Source organism: Desmodus rotundus, chromosome 9, assembly GCF_022682495.2.
Source record: "Desmodus rotundus isolate HL8 chromosome 9, HLdesRot8A.1, whole genome shotgun sequence".
NCBI classification, from domain to species: Eukaryota; Metazoa; Chordata; class Mammalia; order Chiroptera; family Phyllostomidae; genus Desmodus; species Desmodus rotundus.
Genome location: NC_071395.1, coordinates 45,415,285 through 45,431,392, shown reverse-complemented (window position 1 = coordinate 45,431,392; position 16,108 = coordinate 45,415,285). Strand labels below are relative to the sequence as shown.

Sequence of the window (16,108 nt, the reverse complement as noted above, 5' to 3'; positions counted from 1 at the left end):
ACCCCTAGAAATCAAAATTTCTCAGGGCTGAAGCGACTCTTGGGAGTAAAGTATTCAATACTCTTTATCCTATCATGTCTCCAAAAAAGGTTTACAAATAGGTGACTTGTACACTTACAAAATATGCTCCATCCACCTGGTTAAACGTGCAACCTGCACAGTCATACACAGGAGACCTGAGAACACAGCCCTGCCAGACACTCCCGCTTCACACAAACCTGCGTGGATTTGTGCCACCTTATTAATGCCAAGTAACTAAGAAAGCTGACTCCAAAAGGGCTTTAGTCCTCAGAGGTACAAGACCTAAGACACACTGGAAGTCCTGGAGTGAGATCACAACCCTAAGCAGGCATATTCTACCCACAGGACATGCAACTCCCGACTGCATCATCCAGATCAGCCGACAGGCATGGGCCCTCAGGCACAGGCTTCTCTGCCTTGAGAAGTAGTTTATTTTACAGTAAAACTGCCCTCAATATTGACAGCTATAGGTATCATCGAGTCATTCATCAGTCAAAAACATTTATTGAGTACCTACTGTGTGCCAGGAACTATTCTAAGAACTGGGGGATACAACCATGAGCAGAAGGGACTGAATCCCTTCCCACATGGTGGTGACCTAGGGGAAGAAGGTACAGGCACAATAAATAGATAAATAAGTGAAATATCTAGTTTACCAGAAAATGGTAAGTGCATGGAAAAAATCTAAATAGAAGAAAGACAACAGAAAGTGTTGGGATATGTTGGAATTGTACATAAGGGGCCAGGGGACACTGGAGTAAAGTTTTATAGATGAGCAGATACTTGGGAGAAGAGTATACGAGGCCGAGGGAACTACAAGTGCAAAGGCCCTAAGGCAGAAACTTGCCCGAAGTGTTCAAGGAACAGGGAGAAGCCCAGTGCAGCTGCAGCCCTGTGAGCACGGTAGAAAGTAGGGGGAGGTAGGGGTGGGAGGAGATGGGAGAAGATCATGCAGGTCCTTGGGGGCCATGGTAAGGACTTTGGCTTCTGTAATGAGTGAGATGGGAACTATGAGAGGGATGTGAGCAGAAAAGTGATCTGATCTAAATGTATGTGTTAAAAGGATCCTTCTGGCTGCTTGTGTTGATAACAGGCTGTGGGCAAGGAGGGCAGAAACAGATAGACCTGAGCAGTGGCTGCTTCAACAGCCCAGCTGAGAGATGGTGACGGCTCAGCTTGGGGTGGTAGCAGTGGAGAAGAGGGACATAGTGAAACCCCGTCTGTATGTTAAAGAGAGAACCTATAGAATTTGCAGAAGGATTGGTCATGGGGTATGTGTGAGACAGAGGAGGTGTCAGGATTTCTGGCCAGAGGCCCTGGAAGGATGGAGCTGCTATCCAATGATATGGGAAGACAGGAAGAGGAAATAGTAGGAAGATAGTTAGGAGTTCAGTTTTGGACATCTAGAGTGTGAGATGCCTGTGAACTTCTCCCTAAGTGGGGACTTGAAGACAACTCCAGGCTGGAGATGTTAAGCTTAGGAAATGAATGCATAGAAGGTTTTTAAAACTTTGAGACTGGGTGAAATCACCAAAGGGCTTGTTATAGCCAGAGAAGTCAAGAAAAGAGGGGCTTTCATTTTCCTAGGACTCCCCCTCCCCTAATCTCAGCTTTAGCATTCTGCTATACAACCCCACTGAGATTAAGGGCCTTTCGTCTCTGGGTTAGGCCCAGGTCCTCCCTGGAGAGCTGTCACAACACAGCATCTTTAGGTCCTTGGCTCCTTCCTGCATAAAGCTAAGCACAGTATCTCTGGCTTGGCAGCCTCTGCCTTGGCCCCAGGTACCAACCTGCTTCCTGTTCCACTGAGATTTCCTCTTCCCACCAGGCAGCCACCTCCCTGCCCTGGTGAGAAAAGAGGGAACCATTAACCCTGCAAACTGTACAGGCATTGACCAGATGCCTCTCGAGGCAGGCTGAAGTTTGTCATAGCAATTTGAGAGGACAAGACCTCAATCAGCCCCTAAACCTGTGGAGAGATGGATGTCAAGGTCTTCTCTAGCCACACAGGGGAAATGGCCAAGAAGCTCAGTATGAATAAACATCACCTGGCCATCTGGTCCTCGCTCAGTCCCTCTCCACTCTGTGGGGGAGGGGGTGGAGCACAGAGGGAGAAGGAAGGACACCTTTATACAACAACCTGTGCTGTCCATGGTGCTGAAACCTCTAGCACACTAGGCTTCCCACCCGTTGCTCCTTGCATTAGTTTTTCGGAATCTCTGAGAGCAGATCCAAGACAAGACCTTTAGGGAAGTGATCCATGGAATCACAAGGAATGAACTGGAAGTTGGTAAAGGGTGCACAAATGAATGAGTTTCATTGGGAACAACTGGGATTCAATCCTGCAGAGGACCCTTTGAGAAGTTGTAGAACACACCTCTGAGTTTTCTGCTGAGCAATGGGGAAGCAAGGGTATTTACACACTGACTCCCCTGCTCACTGGTTAAGGGTTACTCATGGAGGTGTTAGGCATCTGTCATGTGGTCTGAACAAGCACCTGCTATGCTGCAGAAGACCCTCCAATGGCAATGCACAAAGATAAGAGTGTTGGAGGTGCAAAGAGGTTAGTTAGCTTGCATGAGAACTGCCCACCACAGATGCAGCTAACTCAGGGGTAAGCTGCATGAATATGAAGTGGGGTATCTGCAGCACCAACCACACACCTCTAGAAGAATTTGTTTTAACTTTCCCTTCAGATTACCAGCTTCCATTTATAAAGCACTAAAAAAAGGTCCAGGAGCTCAGTTCATAGTATTTGCCACATACACTGCCTTCTCTAATCCCTACCACAGCCTGAGGAGGTAGACACTATCACTACTTCCCTTTTCCAGGTGAGAAAACCAAAGTTCAGAGAGATTAACTTAAATTCTCAAGTTTACCACTGGCAGAGACCCTCTGACTCTGAGGCCCAGATCTTAACCACTGGGTTCTGACAACCTCCCATTTCTGGAAATCTCTTTTGCCCATTTTTTTTCTGCCACAGTGGAACCCAACAAGGGGGAGAAAAGAAAGGATCTCCCCCTCATTTCCCTGGAAAACCTGACTTTAGGGAAGTAGTGTAGGACTCAAGAAAATGAATTCTAGATCCAGATCTACCTGAGTTCAAATTCTAGATCTACTATTTGTGAGTTAGGTGATATTGGGCAAGTTATTTAACCTCTATGGAGCCTCACTTTCTTCATCTGTAAGATGGGGATGATAATGGTACTTGACTAAGAGGGTTGTAAGGATTAACTGAGCACATATACATGTACGGTATATCATGTTGTAAGTGCCTTGTAAGTTCTAGTTTGACAATGTTGCCACTGTTATTAATAACAGGTATTATGTCCAAAAGGATACTGGGATGAATATAGTGCTTTGTCTGAACTTAAATCAGGTCCGGGGTGATCCTGCTTTTAGGGAAGTGTCTTAGTAGAGCAGTTGAGATCCTGATCCACCCTTTACTAGCTGTGGGATCCCTTTCAAGTAGTTTGACTTGTGTGAGCCTCAGATTCCTCTCTAAAAAAAGGGATATGAAACTGATAATGCACACAAAATTGTTAATATGGTGCTGGCACATAGTAAGTGCGCAATAAATGATGAGAACAACAACCACGGCCATCAACATCATGATCATCACTGTTACAAGATGGAGAAACTGGCTCCTGCTGGTAGGAAATGAGGTGGTTCCAGATGGAACACGGTTCAGAAAATATCATGACAATCAAGTCCTCTGAACAATAAAAAGATCAATGCTCTCTCAATAATAAAACTATCTGTAGGGTAAAAAGCATTTGTGCCACAGTGGGAAATCCTTTTGTTATCAAAGGTGACTGATCCACTGGGGGAGAAATTAATGCAGGGAGACATTAAAATAAAACGCAGCTGGTATTTATAGGAGCTGCTAGTTGGTCTCATGAGTTAGAACACTGGTTATGTTTTGTTGTTGTTGTGTTTAGAATGCTGTTTATATTTGAGGCAACTCAGAATAGCTACATGGCAGGGGAAAGAGGGAGGAAGCTGAGGAGTGACTATATGTATTTGATCAACTAATCAAAACAGAAAGACAGCCAGAGAGGTGTTTGACTCTGGTTAAGTCATTTAGATTTCTGTGGACCTCAGTTCAACTATACAAGGAAAACGGTAATGGAACTACTCTCTGAGGCTTCATTCCTCTCTCTGGAAAGGGGCCACAGGAAGAGTAGTTGGAGGACAAGAAGAAGGAAGAGAAGGCAAGCTCTAATGACTTAACCAGAGGGTGGCATTCATTATCTCTACCACTCCCACTGCCCCCCGAACCAGGATTATAGGTTCCTTGACATAAACATATATTCTGAATTTGGAGGATTCCTGATTTCCCCCCACCTGAGGGTCTGAACTCCCTTGTGGGTTAAATAAGGGGTTGGACAGGCCAGAATCTATTGAGCCCTAAAATTCAATGATGCTATGAAGTCAAAGCCAGTGTCCTACTCTGCTGGACCCCAAATACTTGGGTCTTTCCTCACTCTGATCCTCAACAAAACTGCCCAAAGCCTGGGGTACTTCATGGGGCCTTCCAAAAGAAGAACGTTTTTTAAAAAAACCTTTATTTATTTATTTTTAGAGAGGGGAAGGGAGGGAGATAGAGAGGGAGAGAAACATCAATGTGTGGTTGCCTCTTGTGTGCCCCCTGCTGGGGACCTGGCCCACAACCCAGGCATGTGCCCTGACTGGGAATCGAAACAGCGACCCTTTGGTTCACGGACAGGCTCTCAATCCACTGAGCCACACCAGCCAGGGCAGAACCTTTGTTTGTACAGAATCATAAAATATCAGACTTGGCAAGGACCCAGAGTTCCTATGTTCCTTGCCTTAGCTGAGGTAAGGGTATCTGTCATAACCATTGGAATGCTTTACTGTCTCTATCAGCACAATGGTCCCCACTTCCTGAAACAGCTTGGTGAATTTCACAGGACACTGGTGATCAGGAGGGTTACCACTTTCCAGCTTAGCAACCATGTATTTTACAGAGCAGGCACGCTGCTAAGCCCGTGGATACAAAAGCAATTGTCTTCATTCCCATGCTGGCAACATTCAGTCTCTATTCTTGCACAGCTGTATTATTTGACCCCTCTGATGTTTCTAAACACTTGAGCATTACAGTAAAACTTCTGTTATCTCAGAAATATAGCCCGCCTTCTGAAATATGCCTCTTACATACTTTCAGTTCAATTCAGTCCTTCAAATACAATGGACGTAAAGGTTAAAGGGGTTTGATTAAATTATGAAGTCAGAATTTCTCTGAGGCCTTGAGCTACATGGAAGAAACAAACAAACAAAATCCACACATAAGATCTTTCCCACCAAACTTTACATAAGGATAAGGCAAAAACCTTGGTAATTCATGAAAAAATTAATAGTGTTTTAATGCTGTGATTTGCTTACAAACATGAGAAGACAATGAGTTAATCAGAAAATGCTCATTAAAATCATCTTTGTCTCGATGTCAAATTAATATACTCAAGTTCCCTCCCCCTGGAACACGGAGCTAAGAGTTTACTGCATTTTCCCAGCGCTGACCCTGAGCAGAAGGCTAGGTTTGCAGAGCTTTTAGCTGCTTCTCCCCGTTCCTAGATTGTAATCCAGCAGGAGACTAACTAGCTCCTTGGAATTTGAAATAATGAAATTTGAGCTATGTGCCTGATTTTGAAGGAGACAGAACCACCAGACAGTAAGGAAGAGTAGCTGATAACTGGAGAAATAAGATCAAGAAAAGCAAGAGAAAAGAATGCAGGAAAAAGAAAGAAGGAAAGAAGAGGGTAAGAAAGGATTAGAAATGTACAATGGTGACTCCTTGTGGTTTTAGGACCAGGACCCCCTGAGAGTTTAATGAAAACTAAAGGCCAGGAAAATGTATATATGCACAATTTGCATGCAATTTTAAAGGATTCATGGATACAACTATGGGCTGCTATCCTTGGGATCTATCTGCCCCAGATGAAGAATTTCTCCACTAGAGGCTCATCAGATATATAAAGCTAGAGAAAAAAGGCCACCTTGTCGTAATGAGGGAGCAGATACAGACATCCAACTGGCAAACTGACCGATCGAATGGCCACCTCTCAACGTGCTGATCACTTAGTGAGACTTACTACACATTCAACGGCAGATGAGCGTCCTTAGGTGTTTCAAGAATCATGTTATTAAAAAAAAATAGGGGCTTTTAAAGCTCCTCCCTGCCAGCAAGGTCAGGCCGGTCCCTGCCAGCAAAAGCCAGCCCCCAGGGAGCATAAACTGGCACAACCACTTTGCAGAGCAATTTGGCAATATCCAGTGAAGCTGGAGATGCGTATGGTACACAACTCAGCAGTTCCACTCCTGGGTATACGCCCTAGAGAAATCCACTTGCAAGAACAAGGGGACAGCTTAGTTCCAAATAGCCCAAAGCTGGAAACAACCCCAGTGGATAAATACCTGCTAGAATATTCATACTGCAGAATACTATGTAGGAGTGAAAATGGGTGAATGAGACCTAGTCTTGTCAATCAGATTAATCTCATGTTGAGTGCCAGAGGCAGGTTATAGAAGAAAATATTTAGAGAGAAACTTAAGAGTATGCAAAACAGTACCATATGTATATATTTCTTATATATTTACATAACAGAACCATAAATACATAAATGGAAATGATAAACAAAATTCAGGAAAGTGCCTCTGGATGGGAAAGCAAAAGGGATAGGGCCCAAAAAAGGATCACAGGGACTTACACTGTACCAGAAAGGTTCATTTTGATGGTAGCTTGCTCCATCACCTCCCTGCCCTCACCTCCTCTACTCTCTCCCTCCATCACTCTGCTCCAGCCACCCTGGCTGACACTGTTCATCCTACATAGTCCAGCCTCAGGGCCTTTGCACATGCTGTTCCATCTGCCTGGCACTCTCCTCCTTCAGCTATCCTCATGGCTCATTCACTAACCTCCTTCAGGTTTTCATGCAAATATCACCATCCCAATGAAACCTTCCCTGGCTTCTAGCCATTCTGCCCATAATATATCCCACTCTTTGCTAATTTATTGTTTCTCTGTAGCCTTCACCACCATCTGCACATCAGATATTTCATTCACTCACGCTGTTTTTCCTTACCACCAGAATATCTGTTCCACAAGAGGAGAGACTTTGGTCTGTTTTGTTCACTGCTGTGTCCCAGAGTCTGATGCATAGTAGGTGTACACCAAATATTCGCCAAATGAATATTTGCATACACAGGCATTTGTTATATTATCATCTACTTCTTTTTGAATGTCTGATTATTTTTACTATACATTTTTTAAACAACAAAGTCAGTCACTTTTTACAGACGAGTTTCTTAGCAAGTTAAGGGAAAAGTGCCCAATGCCATGACATGTCTCTGGAACCTGTCAAGGTCCCAAGCCACAGGACTATGGGCACAGCCAACAGAGGTTCCTCAGGGAACGCCCACCTGCTACAGCTACCCCAGAGTCCCCACAACAGGCTTCTCATATCTGATTGCTCTACCGAAACAACCCCCATATGGAACAGCTCATACTGTAAGAAGCAACATGGCTCTGAACAACACAGGTCCTCAAAACCTGAATAGTGAGACCCTGGCCAAACACAGGATGCATGCTAAGAGCCATGACATCTGCCAAGAGAAACAGGACCTAGAGCAACAACAGACCAGTGCTCTGTGGCTCTGGAGTGATGTGTGGGCATGTGGTTGACTTCTAGCCAAAGGCATATGACCGGAATATGTGCTAGGTCCCGGCCAGGCTCATAAACCTCCCAAGTATGCTCTTTCGTACACACAAGCACCAGTTCTTGGAAGCTGAGTGTTAATAATGAGCAAGGGCCTGGGATCCTCAATTACTGTTCAGAAGAGAGAAGCAAGCCAATGAGGAACAGCTGTTTGGGACTTAAAATGAGTGAGAAATAAACTTCTGTTGTGTTTAAGTCATGACCAACTTTTGGATTTTTTGTTACAGTACCTAATATTACCTTATACAGGGTTGTTGATGGAAAGTGTATACACATCTACCTTTCAAATATGGTTTATCGTATACAGATCTGTACACCATTGTATACAACTATGGTTCACTGTATACTCCTCAAAGGCAGTGACTGCACCTTCTCTAGACTGGTTTTCTCCATAGTTCTACCACAATCTCTTGTACCCAAAAGTCCCCAACAAACATTAACCAATTTAAAATAGGGGCGAAATATCCCAAAGCAAGTCAAAAAGACCATGCATGCACAATAGTTAAAAACTTCTGGGATCACATAATCTCAGTTTTAAATTCCAGGTCCATCCCTTACTAGCTGGGTGATCTCAGGCAAGTTCCTCTCTGTGTTTCTGATTCCCCAGTGGTCACATGGGAATATTAATATTTCCTAATTCACTGGGTTGTTGTGAGGATTAAATGAGAGGATGCACATAAAGCACTTGGAAAGCAGTTGACTCTAATAAGCTATTATTCTAATTGTAACAGAAAGCATCCACTGTAACATGCAGCCAAGATTTGGAGGTGGGGTGAAAGGCGGCAGAAGAACATGGGGGCTCAGCCTCCCCAAGCCCAGACTGGACCACACCAAAGGTTATGTTTCCAAAGTCCTTGTAATTCAAGATAATTGTGAGTAATGCAGCACGCTCTGCTTACCCTGTTAGCACCACCACGAAGTCCATCACGTTCCAACCATTCCTCAAGTAAGAGCCTTTGTGGAAGGCAAACCCAAGGGCGATGATTTTAATGCCAGCCTCGAAACAAAAAATTCCAATGAAGTACGGTTCTGTGTCATCCTGGAAGGAGGAGAGGGCAAGGTCAGGGTTATTGGAGGGGGCAGAGGGTGGCAGGATCTGGGAATCGACCCACCTGGAGGTCTGTACCCACCTCCCCTCACTTCTTGCAGCCTTCCAGCACTCACTGCCTGCCACCGCATCCTTCGTGGAGTTCTCTTTCCTGAGGTTTTTGCAAGAGAAACAGACACTAGGGGAAGACACCCTCCTTTCCTTTTGGTCAACGTCACACATCACTTAGCCAAGTAGAATTGTTTGGACCCGCACTGTCCAAGACAGCAGCCACTGGTCACATGTAGCTGCTTACATCTGAATAAATTTAAATGAATTTGAGTGAAATAAAATGAAAGATCCAGTTCCGTAGTCACATTAGCTACCTTTCCAGTGGCTTCCATATTAGAAAGTGCAGATGGAGGACATTTCCATCACAGCAGAAATTCTACCAGAAAGCTCTGGTCTAGTCTGTTTCCTTGTCATACACATTGCTCAAGGCCTTTAGAGTGGGACCCTGTGCACTAACCTCACCCCCAAACCTGACCCTTGTGATGTTTCTCAGCTGGTATGCACCAGCAGAGATGTTCAGGTTGCTAAAATATTGGAATAATACTTCTGTGCTAGCTGGCCAATGGCCAGGGCCTCCACCCCCAGCCTCTTGTGGCACTTCCAGCCAGTTCTGCCTCCCAGCTGACAGTCTATAGGAGCTGAAGTTAAGCTATAAGCTCCACTCCGTCAGAGCCCCTATGTGGACCTTTTCCGATCTGTTATGACAACGTTTCTCAAGTTTCAATCATTTGCATCCTCCCTTCATTTGTTGTGTATGAACTTGCCACGGCACTACTATTTGCTGACTGTTGTTTCAATGCACTCTTTTCACCAGTGGATTCTTACAACCCCCTATTTACCCTGGAGCTACTACAACTGGTTCTAACAAAGTGAAAGGAAGGGTAGAAGTCTCCTCCATTGTATTGTCAGAGAGCCAGGAGGGGACCCAAGGAGCTGGGAGGCCACTGAGGGGGATCAAGAAGGATCTTAATGCTAGTTTTCAGCTCTGCAGAGTTTCACCAAATGAGCAAATTTCAATGAGGACTTCAACTGTCCTCCAGAGCTGACATCCATGTTTAAGGAAACACAGGGATGGAGAAACAAGCTAAATGACAACATAAGTAAGCCACCAGGCAGACATCAGAATGTGGGACACTCCTTAGGGCATCTGGACTGGTTTCTGCAATAAGCCAGTGACAGGAGAGAATGTATTGCTCTAGATTAGATTAAAAGTCTTAAGTGACATAACAAAATCTAGACCACATTTGGATCTTGGTTCAAACAAATCAACTCTAAGAAGCCACTTCTGAGACAATCACAGGAATGTGATTACTGACTGGGTCTTAGACAATCTCAAAAAACCACTGTTAATTGCTTCGGGTGTGAACACGAAACTGTGGTGATCTCAGAAAATGCCCATATTTGTAGCAATGCAAACTTAGGTGTAGGGCCACAAACTGATGTGTTATCTGGGAATTGCCTTTAAAATCTGGCCAAGAAAGACAAACCATGGAAATTAAAAAGGACAGAAAATACAAATGAGGTAAAATCTGGAAAATTGTTGAATGTGGATGACGGCTTCATTGTGGGGTGGGGATCATTGTACTGTTCTTTGTATTTTGGTGTATAGTTCAAATTTTTCACAAGGATTTTGGTTTGAATGTGACATTTTCATGGACAGTGTGACCACTCCCACCTATCCTGTCCTGGTTGATGCCAGGTCTGGTGGGGGGCAAAGGTGGGGAATGGGCAGTGAGGGCATCTCTCTCCCCGGATTATCAGGGCTCATGAAATTGAGGCTTCCTCGGGCAAGGGGCCCCCGATCCAGCTTTTGGTTCAAAGACTGAGTGCTGCCCTCTGCTCCCACCACCACATCAGTTTGGCCGAAAAGGAAGACATCACTCACCAGCCGCTCAGACATGGGGGTCTTGTCATCGTCAGGTAGGTGTTGCTCCAGGGCGAGGACGATGCAGTTTGCTATGATGGTGGCTAAAATCATGTATTCAAAGGGAGTATGGTGGAATTAAGGAAAAATCTTTCCAGCTTATTTGGGTTCACAGCAAAATAAAGCAGAGGGTACAGAGATTTCCCGTATGCCCCTGTCCCCCCACCTGCACAACCTCTCCCGCTATCCACATCCCCCACCAGAAGGGACATTTGTTACAGCTGATGAACCTACACTGACACATCATAGTAACTCAAAGTCCGTAGTTCACATTAGGGCTCACTCCTGGTGTTGAACAGGCCATGGGTTTGAGCAAATGTATGATGTCTCGTATCCACCATTTTAATTTCACACAGAGTAATTTCACTCCCTAAAAACCCAGCAGATGACTTTGTAAGAAAAATGTGGGTATTCTTCCTGCATCTCAACCCCAACATTTACTGGACAAATATAAAATCAGCTCCTATTGTGTGCCAGGCCCTATTCTGGGTGCTGGGGACAGAGCAGAGAGTAAATCAGAGAAAAACCTCTGCCCTCAGGGAAGAGAAGCAAGTAAGTGAGACAACCACTTTACATAGTCTGTTGGAAGACAGTGAGTGCTATGGAAGGAAAAAGAGGAAAGAAAGTCATGGGTTGCAACTTAAAATACAATGGTCAGGCTAATCTCTTTCAGGCCTCCCACCCCCTCCCCCTCTGAGATCAGTGTGTGGGGGGAATGGAATAGATTAGTCTAAGAATATATACGCACAAATGCATAGCCCATGGACACAGACAACAGCGTGGTGAAGGACTGGGGGGGCGCAGGGGCTGTGTGGAAGGGGGCAAAGGGGGGAGGATAGGGGACATTTGTAAGAGTGTCAACAATAAAAAAATTAAAATTAATAAAATTAAAAAATAAAATGCAGTGGTCAGATATGACACCAAAAGCATGAGCAACAAAAGGAAAAGATCAATAAATTGGATTTTTCAAAATTGAAGCTTTTGTGCATCAAAGAACATTATCAAGAAAGTGAATAGGTAAACAACAGAATGGGAGAAAATATTTGTGAATCATATGTCTGATAAGGGTCTAGTGTCAAAATATATAGAGAACACTTACAAGTCACCAACAGAGAGACAAACAACCAATTGAAAAAAAATGGGCAAAGGCCTTGAATAGACATTTCTCCAAGTAGACATTCAAATAGTCAACAGGCATATGAAAAAATGCTCAACATCATTAGCCATTAGGGAAATGCAAATCAAAACCACAAGGAGATACTACTTCACACCCACTGGGAAGGCAAGAATCAGAAAACAGTGACAAGGATGTGAGAAATTGGAACAGTTGAGCGTTGCTGGTGGGGATGTAAAATGGTGTAGCCACTGTGGGAAATAGTTTGGTGGTCTCTCAAAAAGTTGCACATCGAATTACCGTATGATCCAGTAATTCCACCCTTAGGTATGTGAACAAAAGAAATGTTCATATACACACAAATATTTGTACATCCATGTTCACAGCAGTGCACTATTCATAATCACTGAAAAGCAGAAACAACCCACATGTCCATGAATTAATGAATTGTTAAACAAGATGCCATATATTCATAAAATGGAGTTTTAGCCACAAAAATGAAGCACTGACACAGGCTACAATGTGGATGAACCTCAAAAATGTTATGCTGAGTGAAAGAAGCCAGACACAAACGACCACAGAGAGTACAAATTCCGCTGATACAAAATGTCCAGAATGGGCACATCCACAGAATCAGAAAGCAGACTGGTGGTGGCCAGGGGTTGGGGGGTGGGACTGAGGAGTGACTGCTTGATGTTTTGTAACTAGATAAAGGTGATGGCGGCACAACACGGTGAATGTACTAAATGTCACTGAATCAGTCACTTTAAAATGGCTAGTATTGTTATGTGAATTTCACCTCAATAAAAATATATGATGGTTGGGCAGGCCTCTGAGAAGCCGACCTTTAAAGACCTGAGGGAGGGAAGGGGCAGTCCCTGTGGCGAGTTGCAGATGCAGCATTCTGTCTCCCTCCAGGCGAACTCCTCCCTGCCTCCTGGGAATGCACCAAGGAGTCCACTGGACTCTCACTTGGAGGGTCTGTCCTGCTCAGTTCATATTAGGGCTTGATCTGCTGATCAGTTGGTGAATGAGAATGTCCCCTGTCCCCCTGTCAGACCTGCAGAAGCACCCCACCTCATCCAATAGCCTCCATAAACGGAGCTGGCAAACTCTGAGAAGAGGTTTAGGTGTGAACAAATGGATGCTAGAGGGAGAAAGCACAAAGAGTTGCTTCCTCTGGAGCAGTTTCCCAACCTCCCCACGGCTGACATCTGGGGCCAGATCATGCTCTGGGGTGGGGGCATCCTGTGCACTGCAGGGTGCTGAGCAGCATCCCTGGCTTTCACCCACTAGATGCCAGTAGCACCCCTTCCGCTCCAGTTGTGACAACCCAAACTTGTGACAATCAAAAGTGATCTCCAGACATGGCCAAGTATCTCCTGGGAATACTGAAGTCTATGGTTGTGCAGAAAGATCAAAGGGCGTGTCATGAACTTGGCCATGTTAAACCACTTCCCTCCTCCCAGCTTTCTCCCTTGGAAATTTAATTGGCTTCGGTCTCCCCTTAGGCCCTAGAGTTAGGTTTGGCATTTTGGAAGCTCCACAAAACCAAGGGAATTTACAGACTGGAGGAGTAGGGGCATCTACCCACTTTCCAGGTGGGAAAACAGTCTGATACAGGAAACCTGGGAATAAACGTCTACAGAAGTCAGGAAAACTAGGCCTTCTTTGTCACCAGCTCCAGCCCTTGCCTGCAGTTGAAAGCAGCTGAGTTGCACTCATGCACACTCAAAAAGCAAATCTGAGACTCAGGGCAATTTGGGGAGCCAACAAAAGCCAGCCTTGCCGATGATCGTCTCTGATTGGCTTCCTGCCTCCGAGCTGACAGTCATTAGGAGCACAGAGAACAAAGCTGGGCTCTGTTGCACAAATACTCCATTCTGCCTCACCCTGCAGCCCGGAAAATAAGAGACAATATTTGTACACAGAGAAGCAACGCCAAGCCCTTCCCTGGCCTCCCCTTGCCGAGGCTTCTGAAATCATGATTTGAATCTGATGATTTCGCTTCGTCTCCCTGCCAACTAGCTCCCTGCTTGCTTCTGCATTAAGCTGCCTTCTCAATCCTCCAGCCCCCTGGCCTTCTGCCCCCAAACAGCTGGGATGTGACTTCCTTTGCATCAGATTTGAGCTGAGGTTCCAGGAAGCGTCCCAGAAAGCTGACAGCAAGCAGGACTTTTATAGGCTGAGTTATTAGGGTTTCAGGTGCACAGTGTCGCCTGGATTTCAAGCCCAGAGCTCACTGGGTATGGCGATGAAGGCTTAGTCAGCACACTGGCAAATGCAACGAGGCTGCCCTTCCTCCCTGATTTCTGTTTTTTTAGTTCTTGTCAGACATGGCCACATTGGCTATCAAATGTCATCTATCTCTGCCTCCATGCACCCACAGACTCTGCCAATGTGTACAGACATGCCCCAAAAGGGAACCTGCAAAATTGACCTCTGACCCTTGTGGTCCAAGGACCAGCAGCACAGGCAGTACCCACTGAAATGCAGAGTCTCAGACCCCAGGCCAACCGCTGAGTCAGAAACTTCATTTTAGCAAGAGCTCCAGGGGATCTGTGTGCACAATGAAGTTTGGCAAGTGCTGCCTTAGATCTATTTCAGGGGCAGGAGGAGCCCAGGTAACTGTGGCTTTGAGTCATCCCAAAAGAAGTGGGGGCTTTTCTCTCTCCCCCCAAGTATTCTCCTCCACGCCATGACTCTAGGAGAAGAATTCGGCCGTCCTGATCTTCTTCCACCACTCAGGAAAGGGGACCGATATGAAACCCAAGATCTTGATGAAACAAGAGCAATGTTAGAATGAGACAAGTAAGCAAAAGGAAAATTATGACTTAGTGCATGTGGAAGTGGTCAGTGCCTTCCCATGGCTCCCATTTCACTCAGAAAACTCAAGCCCTCCTGGCAGCCAGCAGGGCCTCACACGACTTGCCCTCATCATGTCCCTGCCTCCGTCTTCTCCATTCTTGTTTACTCAGCAGCAGCCACACTAGTCTCCAGGTTCCCCAAACGCACCCCAGGTGGTGCCTGCCCCAGGGCCTTTGCATCTGTTGTTCTTCAGTGGGGCCTTCAAGCCCCTTTCCCTGCTTCATCCTTCCCCTTGGCCTTTGTCCCCAGTCAAATATCTGCTGTATTTTTCTTCTTTATCTCTTTCACCTTTTGTCTCCCCCACTAGACTGTAAGCTCTATGCAAGCAGGGATTTTTGTCTACTTTGTTCACTGCTTTGGTCTCAGCATCTAAGAGAGCATGTGTCAAATGGTATAGTAGTTGCTCAATAAACACTTGTGCAAGAAAGGAAGGGTGGGAAGGTCCTGCTTTTTGCATCCCCACTCCCACTCCATCTCATTCCAGGTCTCTGCGGGCATGTTAAGGACTCAACCAGCTCCTTGAAATAAAAAAAATGATTGGCTGGTGAACAGACACAAAGATGGGGTACTGAGTTCTTGGCATGGGAAGAGATGTCTCACCCCAGGCAGAAGTCAAAGGTAGTCCAGGCAGGGGGATGTAAGGCTTCCTCAGCCCAACCCCAAATTGTACTTGATCCTCCTGATTTAGAAAGCCTGGGTTCCAACTCACAGCTGCGGTGAGCAATGCCTCTGCTAGCTGAGCTGAGCCTGCTTCCGGATTGGTTGGTGAAAAAGCACCTGTGTCAGCGGGATCCAGAATAATCAGCCAGCAGAAGAGGCCAAGGGGAGGAAGGGGGGGTGGAGATGAAAGGAGAGAAGCATCCCTGATGGGAGGAAAAGCTGGCTCCTGAAATGGCTCATGGAAGGCGGGGTAGCAAACAGCCCTGCAGGCAAGTGCAGATGCACAAAGCTCCCCCCTCGATTAAATTGATAAGGACCCACAGAGGCCCTGGAGAGGGGCTGTGTATGACACTGGCAACGATCAAGCAATTCTTCCCTGGGAGGGAGGGAGGGATGCATCTGCTAACAGGAACTGCTCTTGAGATCCAGAACATCAAGGAAAATCAATTTGCAAAGTGGGCATGGCTGATGGTTCCAGCCCCTTAGCAAGACCTTGCAGAATATCCAAGTAATTCATCCTTCTTTTTGTAGTGCCCCACCTCCATCTCATCCCCAAATTCCTGTTGTTGGTATGAAAATCAGATTAGGTTTATTAACTTATCAAGGTCTTGTCTCTACTATGGGGGATGCCTGGTGGGTGTTTTATGAGGAAATAGATACTTTACTGAGTCAACCAAGCAGTTGAG

At 45.5% G+C, this 16,108-nt stretch overlaps 1 protein-coding gene across 2 annotated transcripts in view; it reads right to left on the bottom strand.

Annotated features, from left to right (window-relative positions):
* Nucleotides 1-16,108, bottom strand: part of CACNA1A (calcium voltage-gated channel subunit alpha1 A) — a 201,253-nt gene that overhangs the window by 154,616 nt on the left and 30,529 nt on the right. For both annotated transcript variants that reach the window (XM_053911664.2, XM_053911665.2), the window contains exons 2-3: nucleotides 10,742-10,847; nucleotides 8,657-8,796 (exon numbers count right to left, since the gene is read on the bottom strand). In XM_053911664.2, the coding sequence (XP_053767639.1) occupies nucleotides 8,657-8,796; nucleotides 10,742-10,847 (246 nt within the window). The remainder of the gene's footprint in view (nucleotides 1-8,656; nucleotides 8,797-10,741; nucleotides 10,848-16,108) is intronic.